The sequence below is a fragment of the Dipodomys merriami genome, unplaced genomic scaffold (assembly GCF_024711535.1).
Source record: "Dipodomys merriami isolate MVZ:Mamm:240054 unplaced genomic scaffold, mDipMer1.0.p SCAF_9, whole genome shotgun sequence".
In the NCBI taxonomy this organism is placed as follows: Eukaryota; Metazoa; Chordata; class Mammalia; order Rodentia; family Heteromyidae; genus Dipodomys; species Dipodomys merriami.
In genome coordinates this window covers 42928612-42955231 of record NW_027206512.1, presented here as the reverse complement: position 1 = coordinate 42955231, position 26620 = coordinate 42928612, and the positions used below count along the sequence as shown (strand labels likewise).

General features: G+C 45.0%; 1 protein-coding gene across 2 annotated transcripts in view; it reads right to left on the bottom strand.

The window, feature by feature from the left end:
• Positions 1-628: 628 nt before the first annotated feature.
• Rbm47 (RNA binding motif protein 47) overlaps positions 629-26620 on the bottom strand; it is a 133987-nt gene continuing 107995 nt past the window's right edge. The window contains exons 5-8 of one of the 2 annotated variants that reach the window (XM_070012478.1): positions 13568-14743; positions 12329-12532; positions 8637-8845; positions 629-3452 (exon numbers count right to left, since the gene is read on the bottom strand). In XM_070012478.1, the coding sequence (XP_069868579.1) occupies positions 3213-3452; positions 8637-8845; positions 12329-12532; positions 13568-14723 (1809 nt within the window). In that variant the 5' untranslated portion in view covers positions 14724-14743 and the 3' untranslated portion in view covers positions 629-3212. Of the gene's footprint in view, positions 3453-8636; positions 8846-12328; positions 12536-13567; positions 14744-26620 lie in introns of both variants that reach the window. The other variant, XM_070012477.1, reaches the window with a different exon arrangement.

Sequence of the window (26620 nt, the reverse complement as noted above, 5' to 3'; positions counted from 1 at the left end):
GGCAAACCCAAAGGAACAATTTTGAGAAGTACCACAATTCTATTGACAACTTGTCACTTTCTCTCTAATTGCTTGCTGGGATTTGCTGATAGATTCTGTCTGAAGTTGGTGATGATATCATGAGAAAAAGGGAAGGAAGCATTCAGGGAACCTTGTTCACCTGCAAAGGAGAAAAAAGAAAATCCTGGTTTCTGATGAAGTGACCAATATCAAGATCTCCTGCACTTACATGAGATTACTAAATAATTCAGTGTGCCAACTGCCATTTCTCCTTCTGAGTCTAGCGCTCTGGAATCATAAACAAATGTCCACCCTGACAGCAGCGACAGGCTTTGCCTTATCTATTCCCAATCAAAAGCTGACTCAATTATTCAACCTTCTACCATACCCAGCCTAAGTCAAGGCATAGCAATTATTCACAATCCAACCTATTTCCATAGTCCTTCTTGGCAAAGATATGACAAAAGCATGAACATTTCTCCAACAGAAAATGTCGATTTAGTTCATTCCCCCTACAGGGTTTTCCTAATTTGTTGGGGTTTGTGTGTTTATGTGTTAGAGGAGAGCTGTCTTATAAAAATAAAACACATCTTAAAATTGCTTTAAAGAAAGCTTTATTTACTACATACATCCTTAGAATGTATTGTAAATGGAGCAAGATCTAAAAAGCTTTTCCAATACAAAGCAGCTACAGATAACTAAACTATGAGCATGTTTGAAAATAAAACTCTATGACTTTTTTTAAAAACATTTATATAGTTTGTTCTTAACCCTAAAAAAAAAAAAGAGTTCACATTTCAAGTTATAGACTCACCTCAGTAGTGTGTACATGAAATGGTTTTTCAAACAGGAACAGGTAAGACCACAGAGGGTTTTGGGTAATTTAACTGGCTGTCACCAACATTTGTTTTTAAGGTAGCCTGGTGGTTGCCAGGTTAAGATAACACCTTTTATTTTATTTTGTTTTTTTGCAAATGGTTTATAGGCACATGTAAAATACAGTAGGAACACTGGGTCAGCATTTCATCCAGTGAATCTCTGTGAACAATCATTTGCTGGAAGAATAATGCTTGCTTTCTTTCACACAAGTCAAGGGAAGAGGGTCGGATCCGAATGGCATTTTTTGGTTAGGTTTTGCTTGCCCGTCCACTTGCATTTGCATGCAGCTTTCTGGCTAGAGCATCAGAATCATTGCACGATTACTTCATGTCATACAAGAAGGATGGAAAGGAATACCAGGAATGTTTAAAGGCCTTAGCAGGCACTCAATAATTTTATAGAATAGCTAAAAAATAAATATTCCTTATATATATAAAAACTCATCGAGATGAGCAGGGATGGAAGGCATTTGGGAATCTCCTATTTTTTTTAAATAATAAAGACAATAAACAGATACTCGAAAAGTATTTGCTAAGGGCGTGGTCCTCTTATGAATCCACAAGTAAGAATTCCGCCATCCACAAAAATCCAGTGAGTTAGAAATATTTCACAGATCTCTACCATGACATAAAACACAATGGTGTACCTGCTACCTACTGCACACCTCATTTTCTTGATTAAAGCCTTTTTTAAATAAAAAAGTTAACTTGATGTAGTTCATAAAACAGATGACAATCTTAACATGTGACTGTATTTTACATTCACTCTGTGAAACAAAAAAACCTGTGACAAAACAGGCACCAAACACTGGACAATATATTTCCTAATAAAACAAATCTGCTTAACTAATAACATTGAAATAAAATGGTTTCAGTTTTGCATTGAACTATATACCATGAACTTCCTCAACGTGAAAGGATTGAAAGTAAGCATTAGAAGATATTTACAAACTTTCTTTCAACTCTGGCAGGTCTCTCCTTCTCCAGGATGTGCGTGGTCCAAGTTCACTGCCAAGTGCACAGTACTGGAGGAACAGCCCTGTTCAACAAACATCACGTTTCCAGCACCTCTGACAACCCACAGACGTTTTGCATAATGCATGATAAGGCAAACTATAGGGTTGGCTTTCTGCTGACAAGTCTTTAGGGCCTTGTCTAGAAGCACATACATTCTTTGTCTCTAAAAACTCATACTTCAAAATAATAATAATGAAAAGCAGTAGAAAGGGACTTAAAAGTTTTATACTGGACAATTAAATAGCTATGCAAAGATGTCTTAGGCAAACATATTAAAACCTTGTGCTTACATGTAGTCTGCTATTGAAAAGAGCACAGATAGAAGATAAAACCTCCCAAATCCCTCCAAAAAATATTTATCACTAAACAAAAAGACCCAGTATAAACCCAGGAAGAAGTATAAAAGATAGTAGGTTTTTTTTTTTTTTTTCCCTCTACTGGAGTTTAGCTATTTGTCCTAAACTTGAGAAACATTGGAGATGAATTGGGAGATGGAGGAGAGAGGAAGGGATTAGTAGCAGGAAAGGCACCTAGAGAATGAGCCCCGGGGAAAGATGGCAGGTCAGGGCTTTCCAGTGTTAGACTCAGAGCACGGATGAGTCTTTCCCATGCTGGTTTAAGGAGAGGCTGAGTGTTTCATTTCAACTAAAAAAATAAAGGCATTGTCACATCACCAGCCCTTGATACCAGCAGAAAAAATACAGCAGAGGTTTTAATTTATTTAAAAATTGCACATTCCAGTACCACTTTCAAAAAAAATGTCTTATGTAGTATTTTAAAGCACTATCGTTCGTATCTTTAAATATTGAATATATATATATATTTTTCAAAATAGTTCCCTAGCTGCTCAAGGGTGCTTTAAAAATCTTTTTAATATATAGGTGATAAGATTATTATTGAAAGTACTACAAAATAGAAATCTCTGGAGTGCAACAGTTAAGAAAATAACCTTCATACTGAAAATATATCCTTAGAAAACAACACAATACAACAAACACCCCCGGAAAACCTCTATACAAGTGTCATACAAATTTGGGGGAAAAAAAAAAAAAAGATGGAATTAAGGCACGAACCTTTTTGCAAGTCTCTTGGAAATGTATGAACACAGGCCTGCTAAGTTGGAAAGTCTTTAAAAAACAACAACAACAAAACCCGAGTGAAAACTTTATATATAGAGAGAGTTTTCCGGTGTGATATTTGACATTCTTCACTCAGGACCCACGTAGGTATGAATGGAACACATTCTGTCTTCATAAATAGTAAAGTGTTCGTTCCTTCAGCGGTGGCTTGGTGGCTTGTCCCTGGGGGCCACCAGGCTCAGTATGTCTGGTAGACGTCGTGGATGGGGACGGGGATAGCAGCGGCGGGGAAGGCCTGAGGTATGTAGCCCGCGTACCCTCCATACACGGCCGCGGCCGCAGCTGCATTCTTCTGTAGTGTGGCGATGGTGGCTGTGGCTGGGGCGGCAAATGGGACATAACTGGCCCCATAGATGCCGGCAGCAGGAATTCTTTGAACATTCGGAGCCACGGTGTATACTGGAGTTATGGGGCGACCCTGGAGAGGAGAGGTGAAGAGAATCCTTGCTTCAACCTGTGTGTGAGTACCGTCCTCCATTCATTTACAACCATCCTCCAGGGGCTGGGAGCAGCAGGATGGAGAGTCAAGACTTCTCACTCAGGGCAGGTGACAACTACTCTATTTATTCACTCGCTCACATTCAGTAATGAGACCCTTGATGAAAGGGGAGACGGACAGGGAAGGCTGAAGGGGAAAGGTTGGATTACACTGGAAATCTCTATCCATCATTGCACTCATTCAGTCAGTGAGAAGGGAGTTAGAATCTACCATCCACACAGTATGTATGTATGTATGTATGTATTTATGTATTTAGTGGTCGTGGGGCTTGAACTCTGGGCCTGGGCGCTGTCCCTCAGCAATTTGGCTCAAGGCTAGTGCTCTGCCACTTGAGCCACAGCACCACTTCCAGTTTTCTGGTGGTTAACTGGAGATAAGAGTCTCACAGACTGGGGCTAGGAAGGTGGCTCAGTGGTAGAGCGCTTGCCTTGCATGCATGAGGCCCTGGGTTCGATTCCTCAGCACCACATAAGCAAAAAGAAAAAGCCGGAAGTGGTGCTGTGGCTCAAGTGGTAGAGTGCTAGCCTTGAGCTGAAGAGCTGAGGGACAGTGCCCAGGCCCAGAGTTCAGGCCCCACAACCAGTACAAAAGAGAAAAAAAAAAAAAAAAAAAAGAGTCTCATAGACTTTCTTGCCCAGGCTGGCTTTGAACCACGATCCTCCGATCTCAGCTTCCTGAGTAGCTAGGAGTATAGGTGTGAGCCACCAGTGCCCAGCTCCCACACATAATTAAACATGAGTGTTTTTGTTGCTGTTTGGTTTGGTTGGGCACCGATGGTTTACACCTGTAATCCTAGCTAGTCAAGAGGCAGAGATCTGAGGATCATAACCCAAGCAGAAAAGTCCAGGAGACTCTCATCTCCAGTTAACTACAACAAGCCAGAAGTAGAAGTATGACTCAAGTGATAGAGCACCAGTTTTGAGCAGAAAAAGCTAAGGGACAGTACCCAGTCCCTGAGTCCAAGCCTCAGTACCAGCACCAGAAAAAAAAAGTGTTTTTCCTAAAGTATGTCCACTAAGCCAGGCATGGTGGTACATGCCTGTAATCCTAAGACTTGAGAAGTTGGTGCATGAGGATTATGAGCTAGCTAAAAGCCAGCCTAGACTGCATAACAAGACTCTGTCTCAAAAGAAATAAAAAAAAAATAAAAAATAAAGCTGGCTGGATGCTGGTGGCTCACGCCTGTAATCCTAGCTACTCAGGAGGCTGAGATCTGAGGATCACAGTTCAAATCCAACCCAGGCAGGAAAGCCCATGAGACTCTTATCTCCAATTAATCACCAGAAAACCAAAAGTGGTGCTGTGGCTCAAGTGGTAGAGCACTTGCCTTGAGCTGAAGAGCTGAGGGACAGCGCTCAGGCCCATGACCGGAAAAAAAAAAAAAGTAAAACAATAAAACAAATATGTACCCCCTGAATACATGACAACTGCTTCAATTTATATTTGCCTGACGGAACATGCTTCAGAAACAGAGCAGAAAGAGGACTGTGTCATGTTAGTGGAGTGGGTCCCCCCATAGGGGCAGTTTCTTCACAGTAAACCCTGTATTTCCAGCCAATGTGACAGGTGGTGTCCCACATGGCAACAATATACGCACAATTTGTAGATTAGAGTAGTCAATTAACTTGGAGCATTGGAGAAAGCATCTAAAAGTGGGGACATCACGCAGGGTTTTGAAGGATAAGGAGGAGTTTCTACATGAGGAAGGTCAAGGTAAAGATTGCTGCCTCTGTGCTCTATATTTGTGCCTGCCATGCCCACAGGAAATTGTATACAATGTTTCCAGAGAGACAGGAGTAGGATGACAAGACCTTGAGGCCCAATAATTCTCAAAGGATTTGCCATGGAGCAGTTCGGGGAGCTGTTGAATAGAAAATGAATGTTTTGGTATTAAAACTTAACAAAATACTTGGTGTGCCTTATGTTCCATAGACTATGCTCAACTGAATGCTGGCATTTGGACTCTCCTTCCTCCCTATATCTCAAAACACAAGATTTATAATATAGGAAACGGAAAAGTTTATTTAACCACTCACCCAATACCAGGTTGAGTAAATCATGGCTCATAGCTCAGGGATGGTAAGGGACAGAATTGAGTCAGAAGAGACAAGACTTTGACATGTCCCGATACAGGTGGCTTAACCTGGACACATGACCTTAAGGGTCATAAACACCAAACAAGGGCTACGTGTACCACTCTGTGCATTACTGCTAGAGACCAGCACATACTGAGAGTAACATGTGAGGAGTCTGTCCTGAGCTATGTACTGGCAATATATAACATTCATAGGATCAAAGAATTAAGCAAATCAAGTATGTATGTGGATATATGTATGTGTGTGTGCGCATGTGTGTGTGTGATTGTGCTGTGTAACAAACCTCAGGCCTTTGTGTGTGCTAAGCAGCCATTCTACCACTGAGTAACACTTTGAGATCAACTTAGCAAGAGCGTAGTACCAGGAAGAGATTTACAAAAATGAGGGCAGTTCATGACTCAGCTATGTGGCAATACCAACTGGCCAGCCCAGCTTCCTGTAGTCCCATTTGCCAGTAAACAGGATCAATGTGTGTTTGCTAACGGTCAGGGTGTTACAAGGAAAGACGACACTGAGGCTTGCTGGGTGGCAACGTGCAATGTGCAGACATCCAATTCCCAAGCACACTCATTCTCTAGTCCTTTTGCAGAACATATGTGGAAGGCCAGGGTCCCGGTGAGGAAATGTGACTTAAGGCACATTATACTCTTAGGATGAGATGCAAGGTGGGGTTTGGGGAGGGGAAGGGCTGAAGTTTTCTTCTTGTCAAAGCGCGATGGTGATCACTTGCTACTTGCATCCCATTGTTGTGAAGATTAAGAACACATGGGAACATCAGTTTGCAAAGTGGCTAAGCTCACATTGGCAAATATTTCCTCATTGCTTGCAAAGGCTATGTGAAATTCTGGAGATGAAATGGTTAAACAGGATCCCTGAGCACCTGCAAGGCAGAGGCGGGCCAGGCAAGGTGTGCCCCAGGGAGGCAGGTGCTTCAGATCACTCTGGGGAGTCAGTGACCAGTGAGGTTTAGAAAGGTATTCTTTTTAGGCCAGATGTAGTGACGTAGGCCTAAAATCCTAGGTACTTAGGAGGAGCAGGCAGAAGGATTGAGGTCCGAGGCCAGCTTGGGCAAAAGATTCAGCCTCTACCTGAAAAACTAAGTAAGACAGGGCTAGCTGGGTGCCGGTGGCTCACACTTGGACTCAGCTACTCAGGAGGCTGAGATCTGAGGATTGTGGTTCAAAGCCAGCCCAGGCAGGAATGACTGTGAGACTCCTTATCTCCAATTAACTACCAGAAATCTGGAAGTGGCGTGGTGGCTCAAGTGGTATAGTGCTCGCTTTGAGCTGAAGAGCTGAGGGACAGTGCCCAGGCCGAGAGTCAAGCCCCACAACTGGAAAAAAAAGATAGGGCTAGCAGCATAACTCAGGTAGAATCATGCCTATCAAGTACAAGGCCTTGAGCTTTGTCTCCAGTACTGCCAAATAAAAATAACAAAATAATAAAGGGAAGTGAAAGAAAAAAGAAAAGTACCTTCCTCCCTTTTCTTTTTCCTTCCTTCCTCTTATTTCTCTCCCTTCCTTCCTTCCTTCCTTCCTTCCTTCCTTCCTTCCTTCCTTCCTTCCTTCCTCGCTTTCTTGTCAACCAGTGACATTGGAATGTTCCTTTCTTTGCTGCAATTTGGCAGAGGATTCAGAAGAAGCTGAAGTCTAGCAGGCCAGGGAAATCAAGTTCAAGTACTCAGATGAGTTAGGGGTACTTAGAGTTTAAATTCATCCGCAGAGACCACAAATGACAGCTTCCATGATGCCATCTATAGCAGGCAGATATGAGCCAGGAATAGTCTGGAAGCTGAGTGTGATTAATGGGTCTGAGATTTGGACCCGACTGGAACTGGGATGATATACTCAAGGCAAATATCATGAGTTTATTTATAGAGAAGAATTATGCATATCTATTAAAATATCACAAGACAGCCTATAAAAGGTACAATTATGTGAATAAAAAATATAGGAAATTACTTGAGTTGCATTATGTCCAGAAGTTGTTATGAATATATACATTGTCTACAAGTAGTAACTAAACTCAGTTGTCCTTGTAAAGTGTGACTTGTTTATTTCTGATGTGTGCTTTAAGAGGTTCTCAGTCATAGAGTACTTAATTAAAAAAAAAAAAAAAAGCTGGAAATGGAGCTATGGCCCAAGTGGTAGAGACCTAGCCTTGAGCAAAAAGCAGCTCTGGGACAGCAACCCAGGCCCCGAGTTCAGGCCCTAGGATTGGCATAAAATAAAGTGAGTATTTAATGACATGTGGATGGATGGATAAGCTCTTTGTGAAGAATGTAGTCGACGCTGGGTTCCCAGGAGGCAGGAACAGGAAGCGGCACTTTCTTGTAGTGACACAGCCTGGCTCTGACCCAGAATCAGCGAGGCTCTGAGACAAAGTACTCATTCTAGAACCCCAGCACAGCTCCTGAATGGGCATGTTCAGGGCTAGAGAGACCTTGGGCAAGAGTATTCCTTGTGACAGACTTAAACACATGTAGCACTCCCTGTGTGATGCACACTGAAGACACAACAGAGACTAAGACACAGCCTTTGTGCTGGCTGAGCTTCCTTCCAACACACAGCGTCATGGCAGCCACATGCCACTGAGTAACGGAGCTAAGGAGAACTGGCAGGAAGGCGTTGCCAGGATAGTGGAACGGAGATTCTACAGGAGAGAGGACATGAGTATTGTTATACTCTAAGTCAAGTGGTGGCGAAGGAGGGAGTGAAGGAGGGATTGGTTTAGGGAGAGAGAGGAACAGTGTGAGATATGGCTGGTGGAAAGAGGGCAGATTTTGTAAACTTGCATGGATCAGTATCTGTGCAAGTTCTTTACACACATACACTACCTTACATACACATATCGAATATATTCTTTACACACACACACACACACACACACACACACACACACACACACACACACACACACACACACACACACCAACTACCCAATCTCATAATGTTGGCAGTTAGGCACACAGTTCTGAATCTGGCAATAAAGAGCGGCTCCACTGTACCTGGAAAGGTGGTGGGGTGGAGACGGCAGGAATGACAGCAGCGGCGGCGGCGGCGGCGGCGGCGGCAGCAGCAGCACTAGCTGGGTCTGGCTGCACTGCAATGGGGCTGATCATATGCTCCATGGTATGGATTTTGCCATCTTCTATCATTTTCGGGGCGGAGGCTGCCTGAAACATGGAATACTGGGCTCCGATGGCAGGAATGGCCACTGCAAGAGAAGCAATACAGAAAACATGTGCGTAACTTCCAATCATCAGGGAGGCTCTGCAGTATTTTAAAATCCAAGGTTTACAATCAAGGGCCTCTCCATGCTAACTAAGGCTGTGCCAGTCTGAACCAGTCCTGCACCTGCACATGGAGTTTCCCCATAGGTCAGCTAGCTTTCCCTCCAATGTCTTCTGCTATTTCTATAGAAACATCTCCTTTGAATCTCTCTCTCTCTCTCTCTCTCTCTCTCTCTCTCAATTAGTTGTACAAGGGAGAGTTAACAAAGCAAATACAATGCATCTTGATCTGTGTCACCCCTTCAACAATCCTATTCTTTTTGTCAGTCATGGGGCTTGAACTCTGGACCTGGGCACTGTCCCTGAACTCTTCAGCTCAAGGCGAGCACTCTACCGCTTGAGCCATAGCACCACTTCCAGTTTTCTAGTGGTTTATTAGAGATAAGAGTCTCATGGACTTTCCTACCCATGCTGGCTTTGAACCGTGATCCTCAGATCTCAGTCTCCTAAACAGCTAGCATTACAGGCGTGAGCCACCGGCACCCGGCAACAATCCTATTCTTGATGTCCTATGAAGGAACAGAGGGTCTCTGACTGAGGAAGTAGACTCAGAAGACCTGTGCCCAGTGGCCTGGCCAGACACGGGGGAAGGAGAGTCTGTCCGTTCTTTCTGTCTCACCTCGCCCATTGAAGTCCAACATACTTCATAATTCAACTTAATAATTCAATGGCAGAAAACAAAATGTAATAAAAATGGAAACATTCTGTAATTTTCTACTATCCACTCATAGCAGTGAAGCAGGGGAGGGACTAGAGTCTCCATGGGACCTGCCGACTCAAATAATTCCTGTGAGTTAAGTCCAAAGGAATGATTTCCTGCAGAGATCTGAACAGACACCATTACTGAATGTCAATGTACATCTACTCAGAAGGCTGAGATCTGAGGATCCAAGTGAGACCAGCCAGGAAAGATTAACCACCAAAACATAAAAAAAGCCAAAAACGGAGCTGTGGCTCAATTGGTGTAGTGTCAGCCTAGAACAAAGAAGCTAAAGGTCCTGAGTTCAAGTCCCTAAGTACCAACAGAAAAACAAAAAGAAAACTAAATAATTTAAATACCACCATTAACAAAAAGAGTATAAAATGTATGCATAAAGAATTCTTTCATTAATTTTTTTCTCCACCTGCAGGTATACTCATTCTATTAAAGATTGACTTGATCAGAGGTAAGGAGGAAAATGAATGTAAGTTCAACAATAGTATGGTCATTCAATAAAAAATATCAATCTGGGCTGAGTGTTGGTGGCTCACACCTATAATACTAGCTGGTAGGAAGCTGAGATTTGAAGATCATGGTTCAAAGCCAGCCTGGATGGGAAAGTCTGTGAGCCTCTTATCTCCAGTTAACCACCAGAAAACCGGAAGTGGTGCTGGGGCTCCAAGTAATTGAACGCTAGCTAGCACTGAACAGAAGAGGTCAGGGAAAGCGTCTAGACCCCAAGTTTAAGACTCATAACTGACAAAAAAATTGACCTGGTACTGAAGATGTGGCTCAAGTAGTAGAGCACCAACCTTGAGTGAAATTGCCAAGTGAAAGTGCAAGACCGCACATGCATGTGTGCACGCACGCACAATAAGCAATATTTCACATGTTTGTCCTACCAAATTTTCCACTGGTCTTGTGCTTGAATACTTTGCTGCTATCCTACTGCCTCTCCTAAAATACAAAGCTAAATACAAAGCTCGAATTTTCTGGATGATCAGAAATAGAAGCCACGGGACTGGGGTCCAGAGAAGGTTCTAAGCTTGAGCCACAGGAGCTGCACTGAATAACTGTGCTGTTCTGGCTGCCAACCCACAAGAATCTATACTAGGACGACATGACTCCACACAGCTAAAGACTGTTGAGGCCCTGGGTTCAATTCCTCAGCACCACATAAGCAAAAAGAAAAAAGCCAGAAGAGGCGCTGTGTCTCAAGTGGTAGAGCGCTAGCCTTGAGCTGAAGAGCTGAGGGACAGCGCCCAGGCCCAGAGTTCAGGCCCCACAACTGGACCAAAAAAAAAAAAAAAAAAAAGGGAAATCTAGTACAAGGAGTCACTTAACTGCAGAGATGGTAGGATTAAAAAAAAAAAAAATCACTGATTATCAGTGGGTATCTTCAAATGGCTGTTTCACTGGGAATTTTATTTTGAGTTTTGCAAGGCCAAAGTGAACCTATGCCCCAAACACACACACACACACACACACACACACACACACACACACACACACACACACACACACACACACACACGATTCTATTTGATCTAGAGGAAACTGTACACTCCTCCTCCTCCATGGAAGTGTATCAAAATAAGTCTCAGCACTTTTTAACATATACTCAGTGAGGCCAGGAAAAGCATCAGTCCAGTTAACAACACAGAAACTGAATTTCCCTTGTGTTCAGAAGTTTGCCTGCTCTCATAGCAAGTGAGTGCTCAACTCACAGGATGGAGTTGAGTATCTTGCAGGTTGAGATCAGAATGCCCGACTCACGTCAAAGGTTGCTAACAATGGCAAACAGGTTTTTAACCTAGAAGTGAAGGCCAAGTTCAAGGTCTGTTTCAAATGGTCTGAGATGTGAAGGAATGACTCTAAAATCTACTGATCTAGCAAAAGAGGGAGTGAATTCTGGGAATTAGAATACAGTTGCTGCAAAAAGTTGCTGCCTTGTCCCCAAGTGTTCTTGTTTGCTCAGATGGTAATAGAGGACAAAGGGAGCTGTTTGCTTTTAAGGGGGAAATTTCTACTTCTCAACAATTCTCCCAACTGGTAATAAGCAGTACCCTCTGGTTTCTAATGGAAGGGGCAAGGCTAGGGCTACAGCTCAGTGGTAGAGCATGCCCAAGGCCCTGCTTCAATCCCCACTACTGCCAAAGGAAAAACAAAGAAGAAAAACAGGAAAATAACTGGCCTGATGGTTAAGAGCGAGAAACACGCCTGAGTGATGATGGGTTTTAGACAAGATCAAGAGTCTTCCAGGTGGACTTGAACATGGTGAGACCTAGCTATCCCCCAAATTCCAGGGAAGAAAGCCCAGGAGACCACATTTTTTTTTGGGCGGGGCCCCTGTTGTGGGGCCTGAACTCTGGGCCTGGGTGCTGTCCCTCAGGCTCTTCAGCTCAAGGCTAGCGCTCTACCTCTTGAGCCACAGCACCACTTCCAGCTTTTTTCTTTTTGCTTATGTGGTGCTGAGGATTCGAACCCAGGGCCTCAGGAGGCATGCAAGACAAGCGCTCTACCATTGAGCCAACTTCCCAGCCTGGAGACCACCTTCTTTTTGCCTGCCTGGCTACCAATCAAGAGAGAAACTCAAATGCATGTAGACAGAAAAGATCAGGGGGTGAAGGGGTGGAAGGGGAAAGTGGGAAGGCTTGAAGTTGACGACTGAATCAAATGACTCATTCTTGCTCTGGTTTATACTGACCTGCACCAGGCTTAATGGCAACTGGATTGACGGCAGAGATTTCCAGATTCGGCACAAGTTCATATCCTTTTTCTTGCTGCTTTCCTTTCCCTTCGTGATATCGGCTATAAATGCCACGGCCAGCAGAGTATCCCCCAAGGTAGGAGCCCCTGGGCCCTGGGGCTCTGTTGCCAGCTGCACCTCGCCCCCGGCCTCTTATGCTGCCTGCTTATAGTAACAACACAAAAATATGATGAGCAAGAGACAGGTTGGAAAGGCGGGGTATGGGGGAATGGAGGACACAGTTCATTCGTCCTGTGTCTGAGTGGCAGGTGGTTATACCTTATATTGTTAATGATTGCTGAAGATGCTTCAAACATTCTATTTCAGCCTACATTAGCACTCTCTACTTAGAACAAGACACTAACTCACGAGGTGAGTTCCTGGAATTCAGAATGTAAAAGTTAGACCTGAAAAGGACCTGCTAGTCTACCATTCTCATTTTATGCTTGAGAAAACAGGCCTAGGGACATTAATGAAGGTCACAGAATCAGTTAATGAGAGAGCAGGTCCTAGATAACCCCTGGGTTATCTGTTTCCAGCATCCGGCTTGATTTCATTATATCCTCATCAATGACTGTAAGCAATGACGTCTTAAAGAGTTAACTTCAGAAAGAAGTGTGAAGCTAAGTTCCATGAGACGGGCATCTGCTCCAGATGAGGTAGGCCTTGCCAAGAAGAATGCAGACCTTTTACTCTGCTGCTTACTCCAGAAACACCTGCATTTCAGCCAGATGCTGGTGGCTCATGCCTGTAATCCTAGCTACTCAGGAGGCTGAGATCTGAGGATCATAGTTTCAAGCCAGCCTGGGCAGGAAAGTTTGTGAGACTCTCACTAACTAATCACCAAAAAAAAACCCCAAAAAACCCACAAATAAACCTGGAAATAGAGTTGTGGTTCAAGTGGTAGAGAGCTAGCACAAAAGCTCAGAGACCGTGGGCAGGCCCTGAGTTCAAGCCCCGGCACGTGCACGTATGCACACACGCATGCACACACACACACACACAGACACACACACACGCCTTCTTTTAAATCTGCATTTCCTTCCATGCTACAAAAGTGACTCATCTGAACCAACAAGGAGAGCTCAGAACTCAAGCAAGCCGGCCTGAGTGGGGTAAGGAAGACTCAGGAACCCACAGCCAGGCTCCCTGCTGCACCCCGCCCCCCAAGACCGGCCCAGAAGGGTCCCCACTAACCTTTCACGAAGTAGTCCCTGTTGGGCCCGATGAGCGCGTTGTAGGGGTACCCGTAGTAGGCCAGCGTGTAGGGGTCGCAGGAGTACACGTAGCCCGGGGGCTGCTGCGCGGCGGCCGCGGCCTCCACCGTGCCGCCGCCGCCCTTGGCCGCCTTCTGATAGCGGGAGTACTGCTCCTTGTCCACGGGCTTGGCCAGCGTGACCTCGAGGCAGGAGCCCTCCAGCTCGGTGCCATTGAGGCTGTTCATGGCGTGCACGGCGTCCTCGCGGCTGGCGAAGTGCACGAAGGCGTAGTCGCGGATCTTCTTGACGCGCTCCACGCAGCCCGGGTTGAACTGGCCGAAGCTCTTCTTGATGGTGTCCTCGGTGGTCTCGATCATGAGGTTGCGCACGTAGAGGATCTTCACGGTCTCCATGACGTCCTCGTCCACGTCGATCTCGGGCTCGGCCCAGTCCACGGCGATCTGGTGCCCCCACAGCTGGATGCGGCCGGGCATGAGCTTGCGGCGCGCCATGGCGGCGGCGCGGTGGCTCTCGTACTCCACGAAGGCGAAGCCGCGGTTCTTCATCTTGTCGGCCGCGCTGGCGTAGACGATCACGTCCAGCACGCCCTCCGTGACCTTGGCGATCTCCTCCAGGATCTCCTCGCGCTTCTTCATCTTGGGGATGCCGCCAATGAAGAGGCGGCAGTTGTCCACGCTGCAGCACACGCCCAGCAGGCGGCCCGGCCGGATCTCGTAGTTGTTGAGCTCGCGCACGGCGCGCTTGGCCTCGTGCTTGTGGCAGTACATGACGAAGGCGTAGCCGCGGTTCTTGCCGTCAAAGTCCATCATCAGCCGCAGCTCGTAGATGCGCCCCACCGACTCGAACACCGGCACCAGCTCGTCCTCGTACACGTCGCGGGGGATCTTGCCCACGAAGACCTCGCAGCCCCGCTGGGGGTGCGCGCCCTCCCAGCCCGGCGGGGGACCCCCGTACTTGCGCTGCCCGTTCTCCTGCACCAGGCTGTAGCCCGTGCGATCCATCAGCGCCAGCAGGGCCGCCTCGTTGGGCGCGCCCGCCACGCCCTCCGGCACCTTGGCGGAGCTGGCGGCTGCGGCGGCCGGGGCCGCTCCCGGGTCGCTGCTCATGGCTGCGGTGGAATCCTCGGCGGTCATGATGTCAGAGGCATCCACGGCTGGGGAGAGGAGGGACAGAGGGAGGGGCGAGGGCGCGTGAGCTCGGGCCTCGCTCCCAACCTGGCTCACCTTCTGTATCTACTCACATTCTCCAGGGACTCGCGTTTGGGAAGGAAGGGGATGCTGGGATGCGGGGTGAGAAATAAGATCCAAGGCCCTTCTGCCAACGCAGCAGCCCCGAAGTGGTCTCAAGTTGTGCAGGAAAAACCCCGATGTGAGTTGCCTGCTCACACCTGTAATGCTAGCTACTCAGGAGGCTGAGGTCTGAGGATCGTGGTTCAAAACCAGCCCTGGCAGGAAAATGCTTGAGACTCTTAGCGCCAATGAACTACCCTCCCAAAAGCCAGGAGTGGAGCAATGGCTCAGGTGGTAGAGCACTAGCCTTGAGCAAAAAAAACCAATTGAGATTCTCAGATGTTAACCTCCTGAGTAGCTAGCATTACAGGTATGAGCCACTGGCACCTGGCTGTAGCAACATTTTTATGGCAAAAAAAAAAAATATCCTGGTACGAAACTATTGATGGATTTGCAATCAATCCACAAAGAGCCAGTTTAACCCCATGCTGAATGACACACAGCATTGATCCACAGATCTGTGCCCTGCATTCTCTCATTTCTTCTTCTTCACCTGGTCATGGTACATGGCACCAGTCTCACTCTGCCCACGGGAAACAGACTCAGAGACAGTGAGTTGGTTGCCCTGCCAGTTTCAGCTTATAGGAGGACTTGATTCAAAGTGCTGTGGCACCAGATTCCATGTCCTTTTTTCAGCCTTGCGCCATGCGATATAAGCCCCTGTGACTGATCCTGGAGAAGCTGTCACTCCCAGGTGACAACTGAGCATTTGAAATAGGGCCAGTGCGACTAAGAAATGGAATGTAGGGTTGTCCTCTGTTTTATTTTATGGATTTTATTAAAAACAAAAAAAAAACCCCAAAATTGCTAATTCTGTCTTGCCTCTAGTTTGTGAAGTAGGGTATGCTGGTATACTACAGAATTTGGCTTCTTACAAATCTACTTCCTGGTTGGGACAGATACGGGAGACGGATGGAAGGGGTGACACTGATTAACACATAGCATCCTCGTAAATTGACATGTTGAACTGAACCCCTTTTGTACAACTACTTCAGGATAATTATAGTAAAGTTACTTCCTGCTGCTTTTCATTATTAGAAGGATTCATTCATTTTTATCACTTTTAATGATGGGAGAAAGTGTTATCATTTAAGGAGATCCTAGAGCATCATTCGTGTGTGTGTGTGTGTGTGTGTGTGTGTGTGTGTGTGTGTGTGTGTGTACCTGCCAGTACTGGGGTTTGAGATGAAGGCGTTGGCTTTTTTACTCAGGGCTAGTGCTCTACCACTCGAGCCACAGTTCTACTTCTGGCTTTTTGCTGTTAATGGGAGATAAGAGCATCATGGACTTTTGATCCCCAGGCTGGCTTTGAACCTTGATCCTCAGATCTCAGTCTCCTGAGTAGTTAGGATGACAGGTCTGAGCTACCGGCACCTGGCCAGAAATGGTCATTTCCCAATTCCATCACAAAAGTTGCAAATGAAATTGTTTGCATTTAGCTGAAATCTGTTGGTGTCAATAACATAAGTATCTCTAAAAGTTTCAAAACAATGACTGCTTAGTTATTACATCTGTGAGCCAAAAAAAAAAAAAAGCCTTTTGTCTCCATCTTTCATTATTTGGAATAAACAAACCACCTTGCTGATCCTGTATTCCCCTTTTCCTTTGGCATGAGGAAGCTGAGGACTGAGTTTTTTACTGCAAACTTTAGTGATGGTGTGAAATGTTATAACACACTTTCATCTGCTTTAGGCTATAGGGATTTGGTTTGTGTTTAGTTATCTTTTATATTCCCATGTTACAAATTTTAGAGCTACAAGAGAAATGAATGCCCTACGTTTTCTTGGTAAGCACTCCACCACCTAAACCATGCACCCATCCCCTAAGATTTGTAGGGCTTGAAAGTCTGTGACTCTTTATCTCCAATGAGCCAGCAAAATGTCAGAAATGGAGCTGTGGCTCAAGTGGTAGAGTGCCAGCCCTCAGCAAAAAAGCTCAGGGATTGCAGTTCAAGCTGCAGGACCGACCAGCACAATAACAAAAACAAAGACATGAAAGTAGAAGAGAGAGACTTATTGGGAAAAGGAAAGAGATAAGAAGGAAGGGGAACAAGAGAAAGTAATGGAGGTGTGTGGGAATGATCCAAGTACATTATATATAGGTATAAAAATGCTACAATGAAATCCAGTGCAAAGGTACCAGAAACCAGCCTAGATAGCTGTCTTTAGGAAAGTGATTAGGAAAGCAAGAGGATAATTAATATGCATAAGGGGTGAGGTGTTTGAGGATTTTTGACAAGTATTAAATGTTGAAAGTTGATGAGATTCTTGCTTGAATAGCTGTGTGTGTACCTATGATAGTAAATAGACTTCAGGAGTTGAAATGATAGTAAATAAAATTAAAATATCTTGATAAATGGCACAGAATTCTCTTGTGTTATCCATTTGGCATGGGACAACTTTTAAGTGTACTGGCTAGTCTAACTCAGGTTTTACAAGATGTTGAGCAAAAAAGGCATATTCTCTAGAATTAAAGAGCCCTGGGTTCAAATCTTGGATCCTCCACTCAAGTACTGTGACTGTTGGGGGAAACCACCTAACCTTGCATCTCAATACTCTCTCCCCTTTACCATAGGGTCTGCAGCTAGTATTTACTAAGTGGCATCAGGTAGAGTACTCTGCTCTCTGTCTGGCTTCTAAGGCCAAAGTTTACAAATGATAAGGCATGTGAGCCAAAGAAATTTGAAACTTAAAAGAAGAAAACCACAAAGGTACTGAGCTGGAGACAAGAATCTGGCCCCTGTGTAGAAGGGCTCTTGTATTTATAGGAAAACAGGCAAAAGGTGACCCCAGCCAACTCCAATCCAGTCAGTGTGAGAAGCGCAGCCTGCTCGTTCTGGAAGACACCAGCCCATCTGTGTCCAGATTCCATTCTTTGTAGGTAAACTGCCTGCCCTGTCATTCTCGACTGCCCATGTGGCTCATGTGTAAGCCTGCTTAGGCCTTGGCTATGGCACTTTGGGCTAACCCAGAAAGAACCCAAAGAGTCTTGCCACTCTGGAAGCAGAAGGTCCAATCAGCCACATAGATGACAAATACCCAGAGGGGGCAGGGCCTCCCTTTGTCCCCCTCCCCCCGCCCTTTACATGCCTTAAAACGCATCCCTTTATAGAAGGATGATACACTGAATGCACGTGCTGAGCCAGGTGCCAGTGGCTCATGCCTGTAATCCTAGCTACTCAGGAGGCTGAGATCTGAGATTGCCAGTTTGAAGCCAGCCTGGGAAGAAATTCCATGAGACTCTTACCTCTAATTCACTAGTAAGAAGCTGAAGGTGAGCTGAGGCTCAAAGGAAGAACTCCAACCTGGAAAAGGCTAAGGGGCAGCATGAGATTCTGAGTTCAAGACCCTAGTACCAACATAATTCCCCTCCCACTCCCCTTCAAACGAAGCATACTGATAGTACAGAAGCAAATCAGCCCCTTGGTTTGCCAGAGAAAATACATTTCCAAATTAATCTATGATTACTCTGGCCTATGAATTAGAAATTTTGTTTTTGTTTAAGTCACATTTGCACTTGTTGGGTTGAAATAAAACTTCTTTCAAAGTAAGCTTAAAGAAGAAATCATTAAGGATTTAAATTAGCGTGGTTCCCAGTATCTTTCCTTAGTTCATTAACTGAAGTGGAAAAGTTTAGAGGGCAAAAAATTCTGCTATACTTGGAAATATGTTCAGCATTCACAACAACAACAACAACAACAACGAAAAAAACTCATCAAACAAACAATGCCAGGCAGTGAAAACTCATGCCTGTGATCCTTGCTACGCACGAGGTTGAGATCTGAGGCTCATAGTTCAAAGTCAACCTGGGCAAGAAATCCCATGAGACTTTAATCTCCAATTAACTATCAAAAAATTTTTTAAAAAGGCTAGAAGTAGTACTATGGCTCAAATGGTCCAGCGCTCTGAGGAACAGTGCCTGAGTTTTATACCTCACTCTTGCTCTCTATTGAGAATTACTAGACTGACTCTATCTTGGAACTAAATTCAATCCCATGACCAACAAAATTAAGAGAGAGAGAGGGGGAGAGAGGAGGGGAGGGAGGGAGGGGGAAGAGAGAGACAAAGAGGGGGGGAGGGAGGGAGGGAGGGAAAGAGAGAGTATAACCTCATGGTCTCAGAGACACCCTTTGATGAAGGATGATGTTGCTACAGATCAGAGGGGGAAAGAAATCAGCAAAGAAAAGACCGACTTCTGCATAAAGTCTCCAAGATGTGGCCTTGCCCTACATATTTATCTTTTTTGCCCAGTGCCAAGTCAACACCAGCACTTGAGCAAACAGCGGTGAACGCATTGCGCCAGCAGCTTCTGGCGCCAGGACACTTATGTTAGCTCCACCTGGCAAAGGTGAACAAGAGTCCCACTCAAAATGGAGGGTGAAGATTTACCTTTTGGCCCTTAAAAAGAAGCCAAAGAGCACCCCAAACTGTTTTTCCTCTCAATCTTAAGCTAGTTGACAGGTGTCAACTTGGGTCACTAAGAGCCCTCTCCAAGGACTTTCTTTTCCAGGTGATAGAAGAGCAGGCTGCCCTGTGCCATTCTGAGGCCCCTCTGGCAGCCCTGCATGAGGGGAGCGTGGCTTCATTCACGGTGGGATTTAAGGATGCTGACACCTGAACAGATTTGGGGATGGCAAAGGCCATCCTTCAATGGTAGTGTTTGATAAACAGACACCAAGCCAAGAGGCTCGATGTCCCCAGGCATTTCTATCAACGCACCCCTGAAAACGAGGTAACTTGGCTGTGGGTTCCCAGAGGCACTAGCTGTGCAGGACAAGAGGGATGAAGCCACCTGTCAGAAAAGGGGGGTGGTGGGTGGGGGAGGGGAGGGAACGCTCCGTGGCTATGCGGCTGCACACACAGACTTGTTTTCTTGTTCCCTTTACATAAGAATTACACACTTACAGTTTTTCTCAACAGGTGGATGGGGCAATGCTGAAAGAAAAAAAAAAAAAAAAGAAAACCCACAAGTTCTACTTTCCTTCCTTATCTTGGCTCTGTTGACCTAAGCCTCTAAGGGATCTGGCAGGGAGAAGAAAGGCTTATGGTGGACAGGTGCCAGAAAGGAAACCAAAGCAGTCAGCAGCGGCAGCAGTAGCAGCAGCGATGATTTCTACCTAGCTTGAATCGATTGCATTTTATACAATTCTTTCCCATACATTATCTAGTTTCATGAAACCTCAGAATCCGAGCTGAAAAGGGACCCGAGGGATTATTTCATCTAGTTTCTGAGCCTCATTCAGCCCCACTGATTTTTTTTTGGTGTGTGTGGGGGAAGGGGCTGACAGTTCTATTTTGGGGGATTGTCTCCTGTGTACTGTTGGCTATTTCAAAACATCCCTGCCTTCTCCTACAAGCTGGACCCCCCTGCAAGGTTGTGAGAACCAGAAATGTCTTCAGACACGGCGAATGTCAGGGGGGTGGGGAATGGCCGAAACGGTTCTCAGTTGAGAATTACTGACTCAATCTTGAAGTTAAACTCAAATTATATTCAGCAGCAACACAGGCTTGGTGTCCTTGATCTGGATCTCACTGTCAAGGCTGTTAGGCCTAAGAAATTGCTGATCTGTTCATTCAAGGACTCAAGATGAGTGTCCTCCTCATTTCATGTGGCTAAAACACTAACGATTTAATTTTTCAAGCCAAATAACTCTCATCCTAAAGTCCCATCAGATCCATTCTGTGGTCTAACTGATGTGTCAACCCAGACAAGCCAACAGGCCACAAGCCCCTGAGATCATCAGTTCTGACACCAGGCTAAGGAGCTGCCAACAGATCAGTGTCTCATACAGACGTGTGGGAACTGCTGGCGGTCTGGTTGTCAAGTCTCAGGCCATTCTCAAATGTCACTATGGATTTCTTCAATACTGCAATAAGTGTTACTTAAGAGTCCTACTTTTTTTTTTCTTAAAGGCATACTTTGAACGTTCACTGCCAATGTGCTCTTGGCACACAGATGATTGATTCATTGGTACTAAAGTCAATCTCTGTCCCTAAAGCAAAAGACAATGATCTGGTGGAACAGATCAATGAAACAGTATTAGCATATGCATTCACTCATGTCTGCCAGATGAGCTAGGTGTTTCAGAAATAAAATCAGACTGTGGGGGAATGAGAGAGAAAAACTGGGAGAGCGGACATTCTAACAAGGAATGCACTCTTTAACTGACGTAACTGTAGTCCCTCTTTATATCACCTTTATAATAACAACAACAACAAAAGACAGTGTAACATGTAAGTAACAATGTGCCAGAGAGCAAGTAAAATCCAAGGAATGATCAAGTGATAACATACTAACAAGGGCCTCAAAATCTGGGAAATTCTGATTTGGTCATGGGGCTTGAATTCTGGGTCTGGGTGCTGTCCCTTAGCTCTTCAGCTCAAGGAGAGTGTTAACCACTTGAGCCACAGGACCACTTCTGGTTTTCTAGTGGTTTATTGGAGATAGGGTCTCATAGACTTTCCTGCCCAGGCTGGCTTTGAACTGTGATCCTCAGAGCTTAGCCTCCTGAGTAGCTAGGATTACAGGCTTGAGCCACCAGCGCCCGGCTGGGTCTGTGTTTTGAATGGCTTATGAGACTATGTGAATAGAAGTTAAAAATGTGAGCTGCAGGGGGTCAGTTAATGGGCTGAACTGGCCTCTGTGGCTATTTTCCACTTTACTGAAACAGAGCCATGGTCATTTGCTCCTCTACTGCTCAAGGCTTTTTTCAAGCTACTAAGGCAGAGATGAGTAGTTCTATTACTATTGGAATGAGTAGTTCATTACTATTGGAATCTACAGTCCAACTCTAGATTGTAGAATGTAATTCCCCATTTTGAATGGTGTGGCTATGCGGAATTGGCAAGTTATCTTCCCTCTCCATTCCCCATTTTTCTCTTCTGCAAAAAGAGAAGCTGTAACAATCATGATCCAAGAGAGAATAAATGAGAGGCTGTAGGCTAAAAGAATGGCAGCCATTATGCCTTCCTTAAAGACTGTGGGGAAAAAACCATAACTATGGGTTATTTATGTTTTTAAAAAAAGATTAGGAGAGTGGGGCTCAGACAGTATGATCATTCTGACCAAGGAGAAAATCCAGGCATAGATGGATCCCATCATAAAACCCAAACTCTTGCTGGGCGCCAATGACTCATGCCTGTAATCCTAACTACTCAGGAGGCTAAAATCTGAGGATAGTGGTTTGAAGCCAGCCCAGGCAGAAAACACTGTGTGAGCCTCTAATCTCCAAGGAAGTACACCAAAGAGCCAGAAGTGGAGGAGTGGCTCAAATGGTAGAGTGCTATCCCTAGCAAACAAATTCAGGGACAGCGCTTAGGTCCTGAGTTCAAGCCTTAGGAAGGCACAGAACAACCCTACTGGACTCTTTCTTTGCTTCTTTCTCACACACCGTCTTTATAGCCAGAATGAAACAATATCAGTGAAAACGGAAAGAATGAAACAAGTATCTGTGAACATGGATACTCAGTGACACAGTTGAAGAAATTACAGATACATGGTAACGTTGCTGGGAGATTAGTCCTTTGTACCATGGCCTCTCCACCTGCTACCTGCCCGATCCTCAGCTGCCTTCACCTCCTCACCCCACACAACCTCCCAATCCGCCTCCCCCTCCCCATCTCCCTCCCACCCTACTTCCCTTCCTCATTCTCACCCTCCCTACCCCACACACTTACCATCTCAACTCCTCTCCTCATTCTTCCCCCCTCCACACCTCCCCTCCCCTGCCCCCAACCTGTTCCCTCTCTACTCACCTCCTCATCCTCTACAAGTAACCCCCTCCTCCCATCTACCCTGCACAACTTCCTGTCCTCTCTCCTAACTTCCTCTACCCTCCACCTCCTCCCCTCCCCTCCCCACCCCATGCCCCTCCCCTCCCCTGCCCATCTCTTTACTCCAGGCAAGCCTGCCATCCTCCCCTCCCCCACTCTGCTTCCATTCTCTATCCCTCTCCCCCCCCCCCCACCTCACTGTCTTTTTCTTTTCTCTCACAGGGTTCAGCTGCTATTTGCATAGGTTGGCCTTGAGCTTGAGAGTTTTCTTCTGCTTCCCGAATAGCTGGGATTACAGGTATGGGCTGCACTGTCCATTCTTTAATGGGAATTACACAGTGCAAAAACCTGGGTAGGTTCATGGGCGTATGAGGAGGTAGAAGGTGGCTGTACACCCAGGGGTGGGGGCCAGCTGCCTGCCTTTCTATCCTGGCTCTGTCCCTTTAGAGAAAAAAAATACACTCACATAGTCACTCGATGCCCCTAGGCCTCTGTTGCAATGCCTACAAAATGGCGGCCATGCCATTACTAGAGTTAATGTGAGGGACAAGGAGCATGGGAGTTTAGCATAAAACTCAAGACAACTTCATCACTATAATTGAATAAAGGTGCCTATCAACTTCTATTTTGGTAATAAAGTCCTTTCATATTAAAAGCAACTCCACACCCAGATCATCCAAAGCTAGAACATTCAGATCCATGGCTTTTTCACAATTTAAAGAATGGTGTGTAGAGGATAGTTTTCACTTGTCAAGTTTCTTGAATTGTGTCAAAAAGCCATTTGCAGGGAGAACTCCTCTGAATGTCAGATCTCACCGTCACTCTGGTAGCTACTTTCCCTCCCAGTCTTGGGTTGTATGAGCATCTTGGAAGACGGACTTTGCATGCAGTTATTACTTGGGGCATCATTGAAGTCACATTGTCTATGCACATACCCTTGTCAGGTGTGCACTACACACTTCCTGGTGGCATGATACAAGGACTTCCTAGATTTCCTATCCTGAAATACACAGGCTCTGAAAGAACCTGACAGAGTCAAACATTACCTTCACCTCTAGTTGTGACCTTTTAGTTTTATTTGGTTAGCATTGTTCATTCTAGTTATAAGACCCAACGCTGGGGCATCTTGTTCAATGCCCATGACCTTCTATTGCACTGAGCAGCCTCTTAAGGTCACCACTACAGTAAAGTACTACTTCCTCAACCATTGAATAAGCCTCGGTACCTTCTATATAAGTGTTTAAATTGAATGTGAGGTAGTTCTGAAGTTAAAATATTTTCAAAGGGGCTGAGAAGGTGGCTCAGTGGTATAGTGCTTGCCTTGCATGCATGGGTTCGATTCCTCAGCACCACAAAAACAGAAAAAGCCAGAAGTGGCACTGTGGCTCAAAAGTGGTAGAGAGCTAGAGCAAAAGCATCTCAGGGACAGCGCCCAAGCCCTAAGTTCAAGCCCCAGGACTGGAAGTCAGTCACAAGTTAATAGGACACTAGCTATATAATGTACTTCACAAATTCTGTGTGATCTCACATATGTCCAACATGAAATCCTAGGTTTGCAGTCCAATAATGACAGTTATATGTATGTCCCTACCAGCTTCCCTCCTCATTCTCCATTCCTTGTTTCCTTGTCAAAGTTTTAATGTCTTTCATCTTATATTCTCACTTAATGTCCCCAGTTGCCAAATGTAATTACCTTCTTTAAGAACTACCTCAAAGCCAGGTGCTGGTGGCTGACGCCTGTAATCCTAGCTACTCAGGAGGCTGAGATCTGAGGATTGTGGTTCAAAGCCAGTCTGCACAAGAAAGTCCGTGAGACTCGTTATCTCCAATGAACCACCAGAAAACCAGAAGTGGCACTGTGGCTCAAGTGGTAGAGCGCTTGCCTTGAGCTGAAGGGACAGTGCCCAGGCCCAGAGTTCAAGCGCCATGACCGACCCCCCCCCCAAAAAAAAAGAAATGTCTCAAAGTAATGTGTAATTCAAAGAAGCAACTATTTGATTAGCTGTTTGCTTTAATCTTTGTTTAAATAAATTCAGGGGGGAAAAAACCCACCAAAACACGTGCTAATTTGATATTATATGATTCAGTACTAGGAAAAGGAAGAAAATTTGGCAACAAAAAATTACCTGAAGGCTAAATATTTATATAAGTAAAATTGAGGTAGGGTTGACAGATATTTGGGGCAAACTAATACTACTTACTTCTGAGGAAAGAAAATTAGGAGAAGAAGAAAATGAAAAGAGAGAAGCTAAGGAGAACCAGATTTTCCCCATTAAAATAAGCTGGAATACCAACTATCTAGAAAGCAAAATTAATAAAACAGGCACTTAGAAAACATACGTCCAGAGTTATATGGAAACTAGGGTATTTACAATGATATACGGAAGTTTCTGAAGCACAATTTCCAGGTATGTTAAGCTTCTGGAGCTATTACTGGAGTTTAATTGCTGTTTGTGGTTCATGTACCCTGTCCTTTCCCTGTGTGCACTTGCAGTTAATATTTCAATTGAAAAACTAACATACGAGTAAAAGCATCCCTGATTTGAGCTAATCATTTATTCCTGGTCTCACATAGGATAATGTTTGAGCCAATAAAGGCTGACATAACTTGAAGATTATTTTTATTTTTAAAGTATGTCCTATCTTATTCCATCCTATGTCAAGAAATGTAACTGGTTCCATTATTTCTTCTTTCTCCAAATGTGCTTTTAGAGCAAAGAGAGAATATAGGCCCTTAGGGCTGTCAATGTGGTTTACTGCTTGTAAATCAGTCCCCATGAGAACCAGGGCAGGGCTGGGTCAGGTCACAGTTGGCCCCTCCTATGTCCTGAAAACACAGTCTTTATAGGTTTTAACACTTACTTATTTGGAATTTGGACACCTACAAAACCAATGCCAAATGTTTTCATGTTGAAATTCTAATTGAGGATCTAGCTCATGCAGAGAATCGTGTGCACATCCCCCCCCGCCCCCCCCCCCCCCCCAGTTCATCAGACACTGGCCAGTTCAGGGCAAATCTGTGTGGCCTGGTGGGGCAGCAGACATAGACAGCCTGCTAGCTCTTTTTCCCCTCCCCAGATTCCACAGAGTAAACCTAGACAGACCTTCACGTTTCATAGAAACACATCTAGATTCTGTCCACAAAGAACTATATCAACTGTTTTGGAAATAGGGTTTTGCTCACATAATTGATGCTAAGATAGTTTTATGTTTCTAAAACAGCCTGAAGAGTACTTTATTTTTGTACAAATGATGTTTTTATCTATGGTTCTGTTCCCAATCACATTTAGGGTGACCTATCTCAAATGTCTACATAACACACACACACACACGCACACACACACACACACACACACACACACACACACACACACACACACACACACACACACACACACACACACACACACACACACACACACACACACACACACCTGTGCACACACTTTTATTTTCTGGTCTTCTTTTGTTGGGAGTTTCATCAAGCATGTTTATATCAAAATGCTGGCCAATCCCTACTACTGCCGTTACCTGGTGGTACGTGCCCTGAGTTCTTCCGTTGCTTCAATTTTCTCTCATTTATCTGCCTAAGCATCTAAGTCAATCCAAGAAGAAAAAAAAGGCAGATGAATGTCTGGTAGAAGCCCTGATGCCACTGGCTGACCTGGCTGACACATGCCTTCAGTGAGTCTTGGTGGGACTGAAGAGTATTCTTAAAAAAGAATTCTGGCCCTAAACTTACACTATGTACAAAACAAAACAACAACAAAAAACAAACACCTCAAAAGAAATCAAAGACTGAAATGTAAGAGCTAAAACTATAAAACACTTGGAAGAATATATGAGGAGAGAGTCTCATGACATCAATGATTTCTTAGATGGCAACAAAGCACATACAGACTCTTATTTCCAATTAACCACTCAAAAACGGGAAGTGGAGCTATGGTTCAAAGAGGTAGAACACTAGCC